At 31.4% G+C, this 17,416-nt stretch overlaps 1 protein-coding gene across 6 annotated transcripts in view; it reads left to right on the forward strand.

The window, feature by feature from the left end:
* LOC117111872 (early endosome antigen 1-like) overlaps positions 1–17,416 on the forward strand; it is a 44,274-nt gene that overhangs the window by 18,681 nt on the left and 8,177 nt on the right. For all 6 annotated transcript variants that reach the window (XM_033254882.1, XM_033254884.1, XM_033254883.1 and 3 more), the window contains 19 exons: positions 3–140; positions 1,042–1,211; positions 2,531–2,624; positions 3,690–3,743; positions 5,534–5,635; positions 6,481–6,609; positions 7,423–7,557; positions 8,002–8,130; positions 8,874–9,008; positions 10,197–10,385; positions 11,041–11,139; positions 11,885–12,004; positions 12,790–12,876; positions 13,244–13,408; positions 14,162–14,323; positions 15,200–15,337; positions 16,000–16,089; positions 16,255–16,386; positions 17,137–17,322. In XM_033254882.1, coding sequence (XP_033110773.1) covers positions 3–140; positions 1,042–1,211; positions 2,531–2,624; positions 3,690–3,743; positions 5,534–5,635; positions 6,481–6,609; positions 7,423–7,557; positions 8,002–8,130; positions 8,874–9,008; positions 10,197–10,385; positions 11,041–11,139; positions 11,885–12,004; positions 12,790–12,876; positions 13,244–13,408; positions 14,162–14,323; positions 15,200–15,337; positions 16,000–16,089; positions 16,255–16,386; positions 17,137–17,322 — 2,454 coding nt within the window. The remainder of the gene's footprint in view (positions 1–2; positions 141–1,041; positions 1,212–2,530; positions 2,625–3,689; positions 3,744–5,533; positions 5,636–6,480; positions 6,610–7,422; positions 7,558–8,001; positions 8,131–8,873; positions 9,009–10,196; positions 10,386–11,040; positions 11,140–11,884; positions 12,005–12,789; positions 12,877–13,243; positions 13,409–14,161; positions 14,324–15,199; positions 15,338–15,999; positions 16,090–16,254; positions 16,387–17,136; positions 17,323–17,416) is intronic.

Consider the following 17,416-nt stretch of genomic DNA (forward strand, 5'->3'; position numbering starts at 1 on the left):
AGTCACAAGCAATTATCAAGGAAAAGGAGAGCATATTAGAAAGCTTGCAACAAGAGATGGGAGACCATCGTCAAACTTCTGATGAGCTTGTCCTGGAGAAGGATCAGCAGATTAGGAACTTGCAACTGGAGGTGACTAAGGTATGAACTTGCGGAACAGGTGCCATTGACCTTTCCAGAAGTCAGTCAAACTTAACTGGCCAATCAGACAGGATTATATAAATTTCAAACAAATACACATCTTATTATTTTTATGCAATTTTTTTTTTTTTTTTCCAAGACTATAGTTTTAATTGTCATTTTTCTAATATTAAACATAGTATACATGAAGTAGTTATAGTATAACTGCAGAATTTTTGGCTTTTAATGATTATTGTGTAATTTTCTGCTTTTTAATGCTTTCATATTATATATATATATTCATCTTATAATTGGTGCTTAAACTGTTAGATGTTTTGATAAAATACAAAAATATTCAATTGCAGGGCTAAGGAGAACCTTCCATTTTTGTTTGGATATTGGAATTGAAATTTAAGGTCTTCAAAATAAACCTTGAAATATTCAATTAAAATATTTAATGGCTTATTTAAAATATAGACAATTATGAACAACGTGATGCATATATAAATAATAATACATTTTTGTTGATTTAGCTTGAAACAAAACATTTAAATCATCTGCAATCCAATTTAAAGTTTCATATGAATATTTAATTCCTTTTCTTTTGGTAATACAATGAAAAGTACATATAATGTAAAAAAAAGACCAATAAACAAATCAATAAAATTATATAAAGTGAACAAACACACTGCATTTGAAAACTAGCCAACATGAAGTGTTACCAAGATACGCCAAACAGTTGTACATCTATTGATCATTGAGTCTTGATTAATGTTGTTCTCATGCTAAAGCAAATATGTTTAGTCATGTGATCTAACAATAAATTATTAGGCTTGTGCTGTGGTCTGTGGTATGTTGGGAATTCCATAGCCATGTAATTTAGCTTGACTGATTTCATCTTGAGCTTATTTCTGCATTACAGGCTCAGAACCAGATCAAAGAGAAGGAATCCAGTACAGACGACATCTCTCGGCAGTTGGAAGAGGTCCAACGACAGTACCAGATGGAAGCCAGCAATAATGACGACCTCAAGTCTGAGTTGCGGGAGAAGCAATTTAATATTGAGGAACATTTGCGCCTCATTCAAGCGAAGTAAGTTTGACTGTCTGTCATTGAACTCATGTTGTTTATTATAATGACTTTTTTTAACAATCTTTATTTATATTGATATAATATAACCATTTTGTAAGTTTGTTTCTTAATATGATTCATGCTTGCTATTATATTTTTTGAAATATTCATATCAATACTATCATTTCAAAGATTAATATTAAAATTAAACTTTATTTTTAATTGAGTGGTAACAAATACTCTACAATAAAGAAGTATATAATTATTTTGTCATTTAAAAGTTTGAGTTATAGGATATTCTCCACAAACTATAAATGATGAGATGTATAAAAGAAATAGAAAGATGAAACTAAAAAAATGCACTTTCGAAAAGATCTTTGCAATAAATTATTTTAAAAGTTCTAGTTTTGTTCAGACTTGACTGCCAATTGGTTTTATATGCAAATCCAAAACGCATTAATTGTTTGTGACAATATAATTTTACTAATCCTTAGTTACATTATAACATGAATATACTATATATACAGATCACCCCTCCTTTGTGACGCCCCGCTATTAACGAGACATTTTTTTGGTGCTGAAGGCGTTCCCTTAATAGGGGTTCTACTGTAGTCAGAGAAAAATAGAGTTAAAGTTTGCATGTTTGCAACTTATATAATAATATATAATATATGTAATTATATTGTCGACCCTTCTGAAATTTTGTATGACTATATATCTATAGACATTATAAATTATATGTAAAATTTTAATTACAACTGTTAGTTAATTGTAAATTTATTAACGATATTGACAGATACGTTGGTTTACCTCGGAAACATATATGTATAGGAAGCGTGGCATATTTTTTCAATTTATCACTTTTGGGACAATCGTATGCATTATGTAGCTTGTGTATACGTAATCATTAAAAATTATTGATATGAAAACACCATCAACCAGTAAAGTTTTTACCTTTGCAAAACTCCATCGAAACAGTTTTTGAATACCATTCCGAAGCAAAACAACATATTTTTATCATAGATACGTTGTTTTCTCCGTAATCTTGCAATTATGTTGTTTTACTACGGGAAGTCACTAGATTTTACATTTTGTGCTTAAAGATAGGTGTTGCTATCTCTTTTTAACATGTCATTCTGAAATGTTTGTTTAATATACTCCCAAATGATACAATGTCAAAAAATCGACAAAAATGTCAGTTACGTTGTTTTGCCTTGAGACGGCCGTGCAGCATAAGCAAATGGAAGTCTACTCACAAAGCCCAAGTTAACTATAGCGTATCACGATACTGTAAAAGTACCCTCCAAATCTGAAGCAATATTATTGAAATTCCCTTTAAGAACGCAACAGCTCTTGGAGGTAGAGGGCGCTTTACAAGTTCAAAAACAAGACACGGAGAGGATGGAGAAAGAAAGAAGAGAACTATTACTTAAGGTAAATATTTTTTTACTAAAATATATTTTTTTTAATTCGATTCGAGTGGCTGATCCGTAAGACAGGGGCGCCTTTAACTACAGCCTTTAAACATCAGCGCTGGTTTGAGCTGCTACTTCCCGAGGGTTGGTAGAAACATATCTTCTCGGATGGAGTTCCAGTGTACAGATCTAGCTCATGTGCACTTTAAAGAACAGTAAGCACCTTTTTAATGCCGGCTAGTTAGTCACGGAACACACCCATATGCAATTTATCACGTTGACATTGCGAGTTATGGATTATTCTCCTATTTCTCCTACCTCATTATTTTGTAAATACTAGATAGTACAAATTTTAAAATGTAATTATTACAATAATAAAGTAAACATTAAATAAAGAAAGTTTTTTATCTTTATAGTTATTACTTAAAATTTTATATTTGGTGATATACAATTTCAACTGTAAAGATATTTAATTCTCCAGTAATTTGATATTCCTTTTATATTTTATTTCATTTTGTATTTATGGTATTAGAAAATAGAACAAAAATCAATTACACATTTTGTGCATTATTGAACAATGCGAGGGTGCTAACACTGCCATTACAACAATAAAGTAAACATTAAATACAAAATTTTTTTATCTTTAAACACGTTATATCGTCATTGCGGACTTATAAAATCCGCATACGCCTTAAAACTAAAAGAAAATGCATACATTTAGAGTCCGTACTGAGCCCAAAAAATCCGCAATGAAAATATAATGTGTTTTTATAGTTATTATTTAAAATTTTTATTTGATGATATACAATTTCAACTGTAAAGATATTTAATTCTCCAGTAATTTGATATTCCTTTTATATTTTATTTCATTTGTATTTATGGTATTAGAAAATAGAACAAAAGATCAATTACACATTTTTTGCATTATTACAGTATTTTTATTGTAAAACTCGTAATTTGTGTATATTGTATGTTGTAAATCATGGTATTTATTCTAACAACAGTCAATTAAATATGCCAACTCAAGTTATTAAATCCCTTGTGTTTTTAATACTCAGCATTGTGAATATTTAATTAATTGCAGATTGAACAAGGCGAGGGTGCTAACACTGCCATAAATCAACTCAAAGAAGACAATGTAAGATGCATTATTTAACAGATGTTAGCAGTTCTAAATAATTCAGTGAATAATAATCATATATCATGAGTAGATTTTCTTTTCGATTAAATTTGTAATGGTACTGGGTTTGGACTACAGGAGTTATTGTGCTTTGAATAGGTCATTTCAATATAGAAAAAGCTATTTGATGGAGAAAGCAAACTACGAACTTGAGAGGAGGCAATTATTACGAGTACTTAAACTCCCTGCCTCCTTATAATCACTAAGGCAAGATAGCGACACTAAAGTTTAAGTTTAGGGCTAAGCCGGCTCCATCAATTAATACCTTGATTTTATACGTAAACATGTGGGGACATTGTTTATCTACAGGTTCTTTTGAATGTCAGTGGTTCGGATAGCCTTACATGCATTAACCTAGATTCAAGAGAAACACTTCTCTCATGCCCAACCATGCTAGGCCTACTGTATATTCGCTTATTAAATTATTCTATAATTTGAAACATTCTGGATCCACCCTTGATCAAACTGCACAATAATTCCTCACAAGAACTATTCAGCAAAGACACTCGAAAAATTAACTACAAAGATATCCTTTAGAAAAATAATGACATGGTAACCATCATCCACAACAATTGCCTCATCAACTTCCTCATTCAGCAATGTACATCGATCTCTTTTCCCCATTCATTCAACTCTGTGTGGAGCACGGGTATATGCTAGTATATATTTATATATGTATTTAAATATATCATTTTGATACATATTCACATATTTTAACTGAACTCTAGAACAGGCCTGTGTATACATTGTGTCTGTATTTAACATATTTAAATCTTTTTGTTTATTTAAATATTATCAAATATTATTATAAACTTTAACAATTACATTATTTTATATAATATATTTTTCAAATAAATATCCAAACAATTTTATTAATTAGATATAAACTCTGAAAGTAAATTTACGTAGATTAGATTAATATAAATGGACATAGTAGTAATCCTTATCTATTCATTAACAAGAATAACATTTTCAATATTCTAATCAATTTTATATAGCCAGAGTTAGTTTCGACCTAGGCAAACCTTGCTAAGAAGGTACACTTTATCCATAAAAGGGCTTCTTCTAATAATGGAATGACCTGTTCAAAGCACAAACTCCTGTAGATCATACCCAGTACCGTTGCAATTTTCAATCGTGTGGGAAATCCACTCACAATGCAATTTTCATTATTTTTTGACAAGTTTCTATTGGCAACACAAAATTTTCTATATATATATATCAAACAAAGTTCTGTATCTGTCTCAAAAATAAAATATTTATTGTACTAGTACTTTCGACCATAGGTCATCATCAGGTACTGATAGGATAGTGGAGTGAACAGGGTTATATACAGAACATATACAAAAGAAGCGGTGGTATTGGTAAAGCCTAAACGGCGGTACTGACGGCATAATGAAACAATGAACATAGTAAGACAATACAAACAGCTACGCCTAGAAGGCGTGTAATGACATAGGTCTAAAAAAAGAAAACAAATCAAAGGCAAAATGAAAGTCATAGTATAATGGTCACAGAATGCATCATAGCAAGATAAATAAAATAACAAATTAATCTCTAAAAGATTTAAATGAGACGTTCAGTCCATGAGGTTTCAAAGTACCACTTTTTGTAATACTTATTTTAGTATTTTTAATGTGATTACCTAATTTCAAATTTCTATCCTGTTTTTTTTTTTTTACCTTATTGTTTATATGCTTATTTGTATTTAAAAAAGACTATTGTTTTATTAATTACTAAAACAACAGACTAGCCTTCGAAGTCAGGTGACTACATTAAACGAATCAAAAGAAGCGTTGATTGAGGAACAGAGAAGTAAGGAAGAGGAGATGTACAAGCAACTACAGGAGGTAAAGTTGTCAAACATTTTATTTAATTTCCCACTAAACAACAAAATAAGTACTAGACATTGTCTGCCAATTATGGGTAACTTTTAGTGGCATGCATTGCTACAACCACCAATATATTATTATACTTGTAATAAGCATACATTTTTTTTTAACACTGCATATATGCAAGAGCAGTGTTAAAAAAAATGTATGTTTTGGCATTTCCTCTGATGATTTGTGCCTGAAATTTATTACAAAAATGTAAAATATGATAATGAGTGATTATCGTTATTATATAACTTTTGGTATAATAGTAATAATAATGCAATAAAACTTATAAAGCACCTTTTAAAGTTAAAAAATAACTTGCCACCGGTGCTAGGAAAAAAATTGAAAAAAACAGCAGTAGAAGAATTCCATAAACTGATTAGTGAAAATTACAAAAAAAAAAGTTAATAAGTAAAAAATAACTAAGTGATATTCCGAAGGGCAGCAGGAAGCGAATTCCAAAGTGAAGGAGCTGAGAAAAAGAAAGATCGCTCGCCAGTACGTACATGTCTGACACGTGTAACACAAAGCATGTTACAATAAGAAGAACGGATTGGCCGAGAAGTAGTGTGGAGATGGACAAGGAAAGATATGCAAGACGCAAGACCATTGTACACTGCTCCAATTTTCTTTCTTTTCTTCCTTATTCTTTATTCTGGGCTTGAGCTGCTCTGCAAGTCACTGTTAAATAGGTTTATAATTATAAGACTTCTACAAATGGATACCTTGTTTAAAGCAAACAAATTTAGAAATGTTTTATAGCTTTGAAATCATTTCTGTTGATATTCAATTAAATTGTTTAATTTTTTTTTTTGCAGAATAAGTCTATAATTGAGGAGTTAAATTTGAAGGTGAACAAGTCGACAACGAATGCAGATGATCTCAGCTCCAAACTTGCCACTTCACAGGAGAAAGCAGCAGCGCTGCAAGCTGAACTCAATACAAAGGTTTGACTTATAATTATTTATAACATTTTTTTTTATAATGCACCAGGCCACTTTGGAACACTGCCATCTGAAATTTTAAATAAGAATAATCATCTGTCAATCAAATCAATTTATAAATTAATCAATCCAGTTATCTGTCAGCCTATCAATCAAGCAATCAATATATTTACCACTTAATCAAACAATCATTGTGTAAATCTATAATTAGGGATTGCGACAAGAAAATGGTTATCGTTTGTATCAGGTTCTGGACAGTGGCAGCTGTAGGATATATTTTCTGAGGGGAGAGGGAGACAGGGTGGGACTGGGGCTAAGAAAACTGTCCAACTGAGTAAGATAAGGATAATTTTGGTGTGCATCGCTATCCAAGGGCCTTCTCACCAAGCCGGTCTCTAATGAGATTTTTTCTTTTAATGGCCGTAAATTACACTCTCAGACTTGAAAAATGCTTTTAAATGTAAAGTTGATAAAATACAATTGTTACTATACTCTCAAACTCAACTCAATAAACATGCATTTCGTTTCATTAGGCCTTTTTTTTTTTTTCATCCGACTGCCCGACGAGCTTAGGCCGGTGGTGGAGGCTTAACCTGTCCGATGGTGGGGGGAAGCCATTGCTGCCTCCCTGCTGGTGTTGCCACTGGTTTTGGACTATGTTATTCACCAGCAAATTCATCTCAGTTGATCTTATTTCAACAATCATATTTTAAATACAAATGTTTTTTTTTTTTTTTGTAATAATTTGAGTAATGTGTAAAAAAATTAATATGCTTTTTTTGTACGTATAGATTTTGTTGTGTGTGTTTTTTGCAGAATGAATTAATTTTAGCAACAGAAGCCTCCATGGCAACCCAGCGTGCTGATCTTGAGTCTCATATTAAGACATCCAAGAATGCATTAGAAGATAAGCAGAAGGAACTTGCCAAACTACAGGACCAAGTGGATAAGGTAAAGTGTGCACTTAAATCTCGGAAATAATTTATAGACCATTGAGGTTACTTTTTGGTTGAATTTATTAATTATTTTTGTAAGGTACAATTTTAAATATATAGGCATAGTTAGGGGAAGGGTCACAAATAATGTATATCCGAGATTTTTGAATATGAAATTTTGGTCATAGGTTGCAAATGTGACAGCCAATTAGGCAGGTGAGACATCATGCAAGGTATATTTAGGTCAAAGGTCAAATACGACCATCTGAGGTGGTTGTTGCATAAGTGTTAATATTTTTTTTGGATTCCAAGCCTGAATGTTGATTGAAACAGCCTTTATTTTCCCAAGACAACCTGAAACCAGACTCGGTTCTACACTCCAAGTCCATCCAGTCTCTTAACAATTACATCGGGTTGGAGGTTTATGTGTCATTCATACAAAAATTATTATAATTTGTAGATAACAGCAGAGCTAAATGAAAAGAGAGACCAACTCAACAATGCCGATACCACCTGTAAAGAAACCCAAGAAAAACTTAGCTCAGTGAATCATAAATTACAACTACTTCAAGCAGATATGCAAGAAAAGGTAGGTCAACATAAATTACAAATACAATCATTACATTATTTTATAGTGCTTTTTTAGCCTCCTAATTTTTTTTTCCATTTTGTTTATAATGCATATCAATATTGCCTTATCAAATTTTTCCCTAGTCTAATGTTATACCTTTGTATTATTTTCCATTTTACTTTTAGTAGTGCTGTCTTCTCTTCTTTTAACCCATATAACATAATTTATCTACTGTCGTGTCTTTTTTTGAGAATAGAACTGCAAGCCGTCCGACCGTTGGGTATTCGTTGGAACGTATTCAATCCTATTTCCAAAAGTACTACCGCAAAGTAAAGGGCATCCTTCAAAATGCGAGTCTCAAACTCTTTGAATTCTAATTTCCCCATCTTGTGGTATTACTTTGTAAAATAATTCATTGTGCATCGAAAATCAAGGCAGTTGCGTTTCTTGCAGTTCTTTACTCTTTGCTGTACCTTCATGTAATTTTCATAATTTTCACCTGTGTGAAACTAACGTTTCATACCAGCAATTAATTGCAAATCAGTGATTTACAATGCATACGTAAGAAGATGATTTTGTAAGTAAATATAATAATATGTTATTAATCACAATAGCATCAAAACCTCAATTTCAAGCTACAACCAACACTAAAATTTACAATATTTTTTTTTTTATTATTATTTTGTTATACATAAAAAAGTCATATGAATTTGCATTCCTTTTAAAAGAACCGATAACAATATTGCTTTTGTCTATAACAGGCTGATCTTCTAGTGGCAGCTGAGGCAGCTAGAGTGTCTCTTAAAGGAGAGATGGAGAACCAACTCCAGACAGCTCAACTTGCACTTTCTGAGAAAGCAAAGAATTTTGATGAACTAACAAACAATTTCCAAGAGGTACCAGTCGTATTCTTTTCAAAATAGGCAGTTGTTATAGTTGCACCAGTTTTAAACAAGTTCATAATTCTGATTGGATATTATTGTACTATCAAATTGCACACTAACATCCAATTAGGATTAGGAATTCATTTAGGTCTGGTGTAACAATAGCCACTGCCTTTAAAATATTGTACTATGAACAATGTACTGAAGGTACACATCTCAGCAATTTTAATCATCTTTATACATACATAATATATGTGTGTAAAAATGATTAATATTATTAACACTCTGCCCGCCAAACATGGAGATCTCCGTGTTTGGTAACGCAACGCTTGACCGCGAAACACAGAGATCTCTGCGTTTTAGGTTTTTTAAGGGAATCCGATAAATGGCGTAATTACCGACATGTAGTAACAATTTGAACACTATATTCAGTCCGGACCGTAAGTATTCTATTTGTTTGTTCACATTAGCGTAGTGCGGTATTGATTTTCTTTCACGAAATCGCAAATTATCTCAGCTTCGTTGTGCGAAATTGCGTAAATCGCCAAAAGTGAGCCATTTTACTGTTACTGATCACAGATTGTGATTAGAATAGAGTGTTCTGTACCATTGTATAGCTAAAATGTTTGTAGTTATTGTAATATTCACTACATGTCAATCTGATCACATACACACTCTCAACGAGCTTCGGAAAAGTGTTAAAATTTGTTAAAAAGTCTGACGGTGGCCGATACTACTTTTTCAAACACCTGGCGGTCAGAGTGTTAACAAATCATTGTTGTATATTTTGATACAAAATTTATGTCAAACAAGGTTTTTTTTTTTTGTTTTTTCTTTTCCAGCCTACATGCTGCATTACACCCAATTATTCGATAGAGATTTAAGGATGTTTTTATTTTTATCTTTTTATCGAAAATAATTAATAGGTTCCTGCATTTTAAAATAAAAAAAAAATATTAAAAAATTGAGGAAAAAGATTGTGCTCATTTGAAATTATTTATCAGTTATATGTGTTCCAGGAATGATGAATGTAACTAATCAATGTAGTGTTTGCAAATACAATTAATTATTAAATGTTATTTTTAAAATTATAACTTATCCCTCAATTCATTCCATTTACAGTGTACAAGGTAACTGTGCCCTCTATAGTGCTGATAGCCTCATTCATCTCTCTTTACCAGTTTTTTTTTTTTTTTTTAGGTGACCTTAAGTTTAGGTAGCACCAAGTCTGAACTTGCTACTGTCCAAAGTAGCCTGACTGAAATTTCCACTAAACTGGCAGCTGAGACAGAGGCTAAGGGCAAAGCTGAAGATCAACTGACGGCGACAGAGGCATCTCTAAAAGAGAAAGCTGTAGAAAGCGAAGCACTACATAAAGAAATTGAAAAGGTAATTATATAAATTGTTTTCTGGGATAAATTTCAATTTTCTCTCGCTGAATTATTTTTAATATATCATTGTGTAAAAAACAAGGTCCTATTTCAAGTCGTAACAATTTATCATACCTTATATATAATCTGTATTACCATTTCAAATTTACAAAAACAAACATAAAAACACAAAACGACTCAGCATTACCTGGTAAGATTTGCTCAAAAGAGTTTATATGTTTATATATATATATATATTTATTTTTTAGCTATGTAATGTAAGTTTGTTTTCTTGTTTGTGGGTATATTTTCTATTATTGTGTTCTGTATATTTTTAAAATTTGTTTTCAAATGTTTACATTTTAATTTACTTAATCTAGATATATTTTTTTTCTTGGCTATTGCTAATATGGTGGTATCTGAGCACACACTTTTTCATGCATTAACAGTTTTACCAACTTGTATATAGCAATATTCTGGATCAGTTAATGTTATAAGTAAATAAAGTAAAAAAAAAAAATATTTAAACTAAACTAGTTAGGAAAAGATAATCTATGTGGGTATGGGTGATCAACCCACGATAAATCCGAAACGGTTATTATTTACTCGGGAAAAACAAAAGTAAACAGTTGCGATTTTGTGACTTTATTTGACGATTATATTTTATATTTCAGTTAAATCATCAAAGTGCAGCAAGTATAGAGAAAATGCAGATCGAGCTTGATCAGATCAAATCCACTTTCAATGAAACAAGGTCACAGATGCAGGAACAGGTAAATAAGTGACCTAGAATGCATGTCTTAGGGTCAGCTAGGACGTCATCGTTTGTTGTACCCTTTTGAAATTTTGCAGGATTGTATATCTATAGACATTGTGATTATATTTAAAATTTTCATTACAACCGTTTCTTTTATTGCGATAATTACAGATACGTTTTGTTTTGCCTTGGAAAAATGTCAAGTGCTGTATTGTTGCAAGTGCGACATATTTTTTGGAATTTATCAGGTTTGGGGGCAATCATATGCATTACCTAGCTTGTTCATACGTTGCTGTTAAGATTATTGATATGAAAACACCAATGACCATTTGATCTTTCCATGCCAAACTTCATCAGCTCATAACATTTTTTGAATACCTTTCTGAGGCAAAACTGCGTATCTTCATCGTAGATACATTGTTTTCCCCTTAACTTTGTAGTTACGTTGTTTTGCCACAGAAAATCACTAGATTTTAAGTTTTAAGCTTAAAGATAGGTCTATCTCCAAAACGACTCATTATTGACACCTGAAATTTTCAGAGGTAATTCAGATGTGTTTAATATATTCCCAAATGATATTATCTCAAAATCGACAAAAATGTCAGTTACATTGTTTTGCCTCGGGACGGCCGTTCTGGATCATCACCATCACAAAATCGAAAGCTTTTTATTCTTGATAATTATTCAGACATGTATTTTTTAAATGTAATTTAATTTCTATTATATTTATATATGATTTTCTTTAAATTATTACAAAAAAGGCAGATAAATTAAGGCAGCAGAATGAAGAACTGCAAGCAAGTTTAAGGAAAGCAAAAGAATCTTTAGAAATGAAGGAGAAAGAATTAGAAGAGAGCAATCACACTCATGAACAACACAAGGTAATTTGCTAGTCGTTAAATATGACTGATAATTCTTGCTTCTTCCAGTGGATCAATCTCAACACCTCTCCCACTAGGGTTTTTTTCAGCATATGAGTTAGCAGAGTTTGCTGAGTTGCTAACTCAGCATAAACTCGTGGGACGATTCGGGAAAAATAAATAAATTGACTATTTATCTTGTTTATCAGTCTGATGTATCACATTGATTGTGTTGTTTGGCAAACACTTTTTTGTTTAAAGTCAATTTATAAGTAAACCCAGAACTAAGTATTTCCATTGTTAGTTAATTAGAACACCAAGACATGATAGAATCATTCATTCCAGGATACAGCATATCAAATCTGTCCAGATCTCTTGTTCGTTTTTATTTATTTTACTTTTATTTCAACAATCTTTAATGAGGGCGGTCCATCCAGCCGAAGCTGATCATTAGAGACCGTCAATACACAGTAAAACAAAACAAAAGAGCGTATTAAACAAATTAAATTACAGTAAAATAAATAACAACCTCTCAATTCAAAATTAACATACAGAATTAATTCAAAATTAAATAAAAAACTTAATATAAAATTAAAATTAAATGGCAATTAAAGATCTAAATGAATGAGTTAGATTAAAAAACAATAGGCAAAAGGGACATTAAAACAACAAAGGGAATAAAGTAGCCTAAATAAAATAATCAAATAAAGTCAAAATAGTCATTAGAGAGTAATTGAAAATTGGAAGATTTTGCTTTAGTTTTAAGAATTCAATGCATAAATTAACTTATATTTTTTTGGTTTTAGGTTTCTCTTATGAATTCTGCTACAGAAAAGCATAATGCTACTCAGAAAGAACTTGAAATTATACAGAAACAGATGCTGGAAACTAAGGTATTACATTTGATAATTTGCATTGTTATTACATGGAATGGTTCCCATACTTTTTACCTCAAGCACTCGTTTTTTTGTTTCATTGTCTCCTCTGCCTAGTTTTTTTTTTTTAGGAGAATCACTTCGTTAAATCAGAAAATAAAATGTTAGTCTTTTTCACCTTTTGAAGATCTTACAAATATTTTGTTTGGCTAAACATGGTATAAACAAAAAATCGCACTTTATTTTTTGTCACAATTTTAAGTTACCTACAGAACTGTTAAAAAGACAAAGAACACCATCCAGTTTTTTGTGGTTATCATTTCTTTACTAGCTAGTCGTTTCCAAGTTAATGATTAGTAAAATCATGTATTTTTTTTTTTGCCAGACTTACTTAGCTGAAAAGACACAGAGTGAGCTAGAACTTCGGGATCTGATGGCGACAGAAGGAGAAGAGAAGCAGCAGTTACAAAAATCGTTAGAAACTGAGGTGAACAACGTTGCTACATTGAAAACTCAAGTGGAACAACAGGAACAAAGCCTTATTCAGAAGGTAACTTTTAATAAAGTATATGATGATGTTGATGAAGATGTTGATTCAGTTCATGATTACGATAATAACGATGAACATGGCAGCAACGATAGCCACTGCTGCGATTACGACGATGATGACGTCGACGATGAAGATGATGTACTGGTGGCTGTGGCGAAAATAGGTGGTGATGATTATGATAATGATGGATTGTGATGGATGATGACGGAGGCCTATGATGGATATGATTATGATGGCCATGCCGGTGGTGTTATTGTTGTTGATGACGGCAGTTTCTTATGGTGGTACTTATAGTTGATAATGGTGGTCAGTCTGATGTTGAGGGGGGGTGGTGATATGATGATGTAAATTATAACACTATGATGACTTTATACCAATCAATTTCTAAATTCAGTTAACTGGCAATTTTGTATTATATTTATAATCTTTATAACAATTATAAAAATCAGATTTTTCTTAATTGAGATTTTGCCGGGAATGCGGCTTTAAGATCAAGAAAAATATTTTAAGAAGAATATAGAAAGTTTTTGATGAAAGCACCATTCTTGCATTGTGTGTGTTTTGTAAGTTTTTTTTTTTATGCCATTTCTCAAATTTGCCAATCTTTGAGGTTGGTTGTTATAGCGTACCTGCACTAATCATAACACAATTTGCTTTGTTTAACATATCAATCATTCTACTGGCTAAATATTCCTTTCTTAAAACGGTATGTTGATTAGCAGGTTAAAAATATGTCACTATTGATTCCAATAGGTTAGCCAAGCTGAACAACTTCAGCAGCAGCTTTTCAGCAAAGAAGAAGTGCAGAAAGATTTACAGAGGAAGATAGAAGTTCTCCAGGAGGAGATTGCGAAGCCGTGTGATATGTGTCACAATTACGAGGCTCAGGTTGTTAAGCTACAAAGCACAATTAAGGTACAAGGATGTGTGACCAAATCATATTTTATTATATGGGGCTTTGCTATTCAAATTAAAAAAAATCATCATCAGTTACGAAAACAGGAAAATTGTTAATATATTAATTTTCTCCACATTATAAGTTTTAAACAAATGTGGCAAGACATGCCAAACCAGTCACTCTTCGCAAAAAATCAATTTTCAGTTATTAACACATGGTTAAACAGTAAAATGAGAGCTATAAAAATGGTGAAAGAATCATTTGAATCCGACATTTTGTTATGAAGTTACAGGAGTTTAAACATTAAGCTGTTTAAAAACAATATTTGAGAATTCAGCCTTCAAAGTTTATGATTATAGGCATTTCTCAGGCAGAAACCATCACCAAATCCTTAAAAAGTGTTGTTTTATCTTTGAAATAGCAAAAATAACAGCATAGCATGATGTATAGTTATATAAAGTCTAGCTTAGTGCAATAAAATAGATTTCAAAAATGTTGACTTTCCAGTATGTTTTGGCCATTATTTCTAAAAACATAATTCATAATTCATAATTTTATTTCACTGAAAACGAAATGAGTCTGGTATGCACATGTCCCTGTACAAGATTCCTACCCAGAGAAATAATGATAAAGGCAAAGACATAATAATAATAATAATAATAATAAAAATTATAATAATTATAATAATAATAATAATAATAATATTATTAATAAAAATAATATAAATAATAATAATAATAATAATAATAGTATTATTAATAAAAATAGGAATAATATAAATAATAATAATAATAATAATAATACACAGCATAAAATCTACCTAAGTATTCCTCCAGTTTACCCCATTTTCATTTCCCACTGAAAATATTATGGATGTTTATTTTGGATTGTAGGATGAACAAGAGAAGAGTTCTGCTCTGCAAGGTGATATAGAAAATCTTCATGCAACACTTACGACGACGGAGCAGGAACTTGAAAAGATGCAGGGCAGCGAAGCTTCCCTGAGGAGCAGTGTGGAAGGACTGCAAGAGGTGAGGACATTGTCAGCTGGTAATGTTATGTATAACGACCTGTCCAGCCTATCAAATTTTATTTGACAAAAAAACTGTTTTTTATGCCCATATGTAGTCATGATGTGCCTATATATAGTCATGAGGTGATGTCATCAAGACCATATTTTGGCATGTAACATGTTTTTGTCAAATAAAATTTGATTTATAGGTAGACCTGTCTAACTGAGACATGACTTTTTTATTCCTTGTCTCGCATACTTATTTTTAAAATTTTTTTTTATCATCGGAGGAAGGCGGAATAAAAATAAAATTTTGTTTTCTTATTTAGCAAATAGTTTTGACAAAAACATTCAGATGGAGAAGAAAATAAAAATATTTTATTGGTGAATGTAAAATGGGATGGTAAAATGATGCAAATTGATATAGTTAGGAAGAAATATACATATCTTGTCTTTTTGGGGATTTCAAGGCAGCGGAGGGCGTAATAAAAATAAAAAATAAAAACTTTTATTTTTTTCTGAAATTTTTATTTTTCGTGGTGGGTGCAATAACTGACCAAAAATAAAATTTTATTTTTATTCAGAATCATCAATATTTGCAGTCAGCGGGTTCGCTAAAAAAAAGTCTCACCTAAATTGCAAGAATACTAAGATGTCAATTTGGGTTGCATTCTTTTTCAGGTAAAGATTATCTTAGATGGTAAGATCAGTGACCTTGAACAAGAACTGAAAGAGTCTGAAAATCAGAAAATAAAAGTTGAAGAAGAAAAAGTAAGTTTTACATCAGTTTTTAATCAATGATAAAAAAATAAATAAATAAATCAAATACACTATATGAGTGAATTTAGAAGATTATGTATTGTGATTTATTGCATTTTAAGAGGTTAATTTCGTTAATGATTTTTAATATTTATAATTATATTTATTGTTGTAAAGATGTCTGCTGAAAAATTGCTCAAGGATGAGAAATCAGTGACCTGTGACCTAAATAACATCAAGGCATCATTAGAACAGGAACTCAGTCAGACCAAGTCCTCAGCAGAGGAAGACAAACAGCAGAAATTGAATGTAAGTTTTAGCTGCGGAACCCAGAAAGGCAATTTTTCAGGTGAAGGGTTCAGGTTACAGTCCTCAGGCCCACCAAGGCTAGGACTGAGGTATGAAATATTTCAGTCTATGGCACTTCTAGATGGCTAAAAATTACACTCTCAGACTTACATGTTAATGTGATTTTTTTCATCAACATTGTATATTTTAATATTTTTAATTATAATATTTATTTTTTATTGTTATAACAGTACGTCCTCCACTTCAAGAAACCTTTGGGACCCGAAAATTTGGGATGGTCTTGAGGCTCAATCATCATTTCGAGAGTTAGCTTTATGTTAAAAGATTGAAGATTGTTGAGTTGTTGGTTCTTTAGAAAAGTGGTCTCGAATTTTAAAGTGGTCTGAAATGAGGATGTACAGTAGTTGTATCAACTTTTCTAAATGTTAATGTTATTCAGTATATTGACATCAACAGATCCACTATTTATGTTTAAATAACCTAGAACAAACGATTCTCCGAATTAAAAGAAAGGGAGGCCATGATTCGACAATTCAACTTTTATTGAGTCATCTTCAGGAATGTGATGTAACATATGACAAATAAGTAAAATGAAATTAAATACTCATTTAATTTAATTTTACTTTATTTCTGTTGTAAATATCATGTTGTATTGTTATAGTTATAGCTATATTGACTTCTGTAAATGTTATTCAATATATTAAGACAAATGTGAAACATGAAATTAATGAGCATGGTTTTTGAAAATAGGAAATTACGAGTCTCCAGGAGGCAAAACAATTGCTCATCAAGCAGAAGTTAGATCTTCAGTCAACCATTCAAACTCTTGAGACAACAGTTGAAAAGGCGAACGCTGATCACTCAGAGACCAAAGAAGTTGCCAAGAAAGTACAGAGCATGCTCAGAGATGAGTCGGCAGCATTGCAAACAAAACTTGTAAGTTTTGGCCATCACACATGGCTGTTTACAGTGTCGTGTCTAGATGGGTGCGCAGGAGTGTGCAAACCCCTACAAAAAATGCTCGTTCCCC

This window comes from Anneissia japonica, unplaced genomic scaffold (genome assembly GCF_011630105.1).
Source record: "Anneissia japonica isolate Jap-2015-1 unplaced genomic scaffold, ASM1163010v1 scaffold881_len296186_cov127, whole genome shotgun sequence".
Classification (NCBI taxonomy): Eukaryota; Metazoa; Echinodermata; class Crinoidea; order Comatulida; family Comatulidae; genus Anneissia; species Anneissia japonica.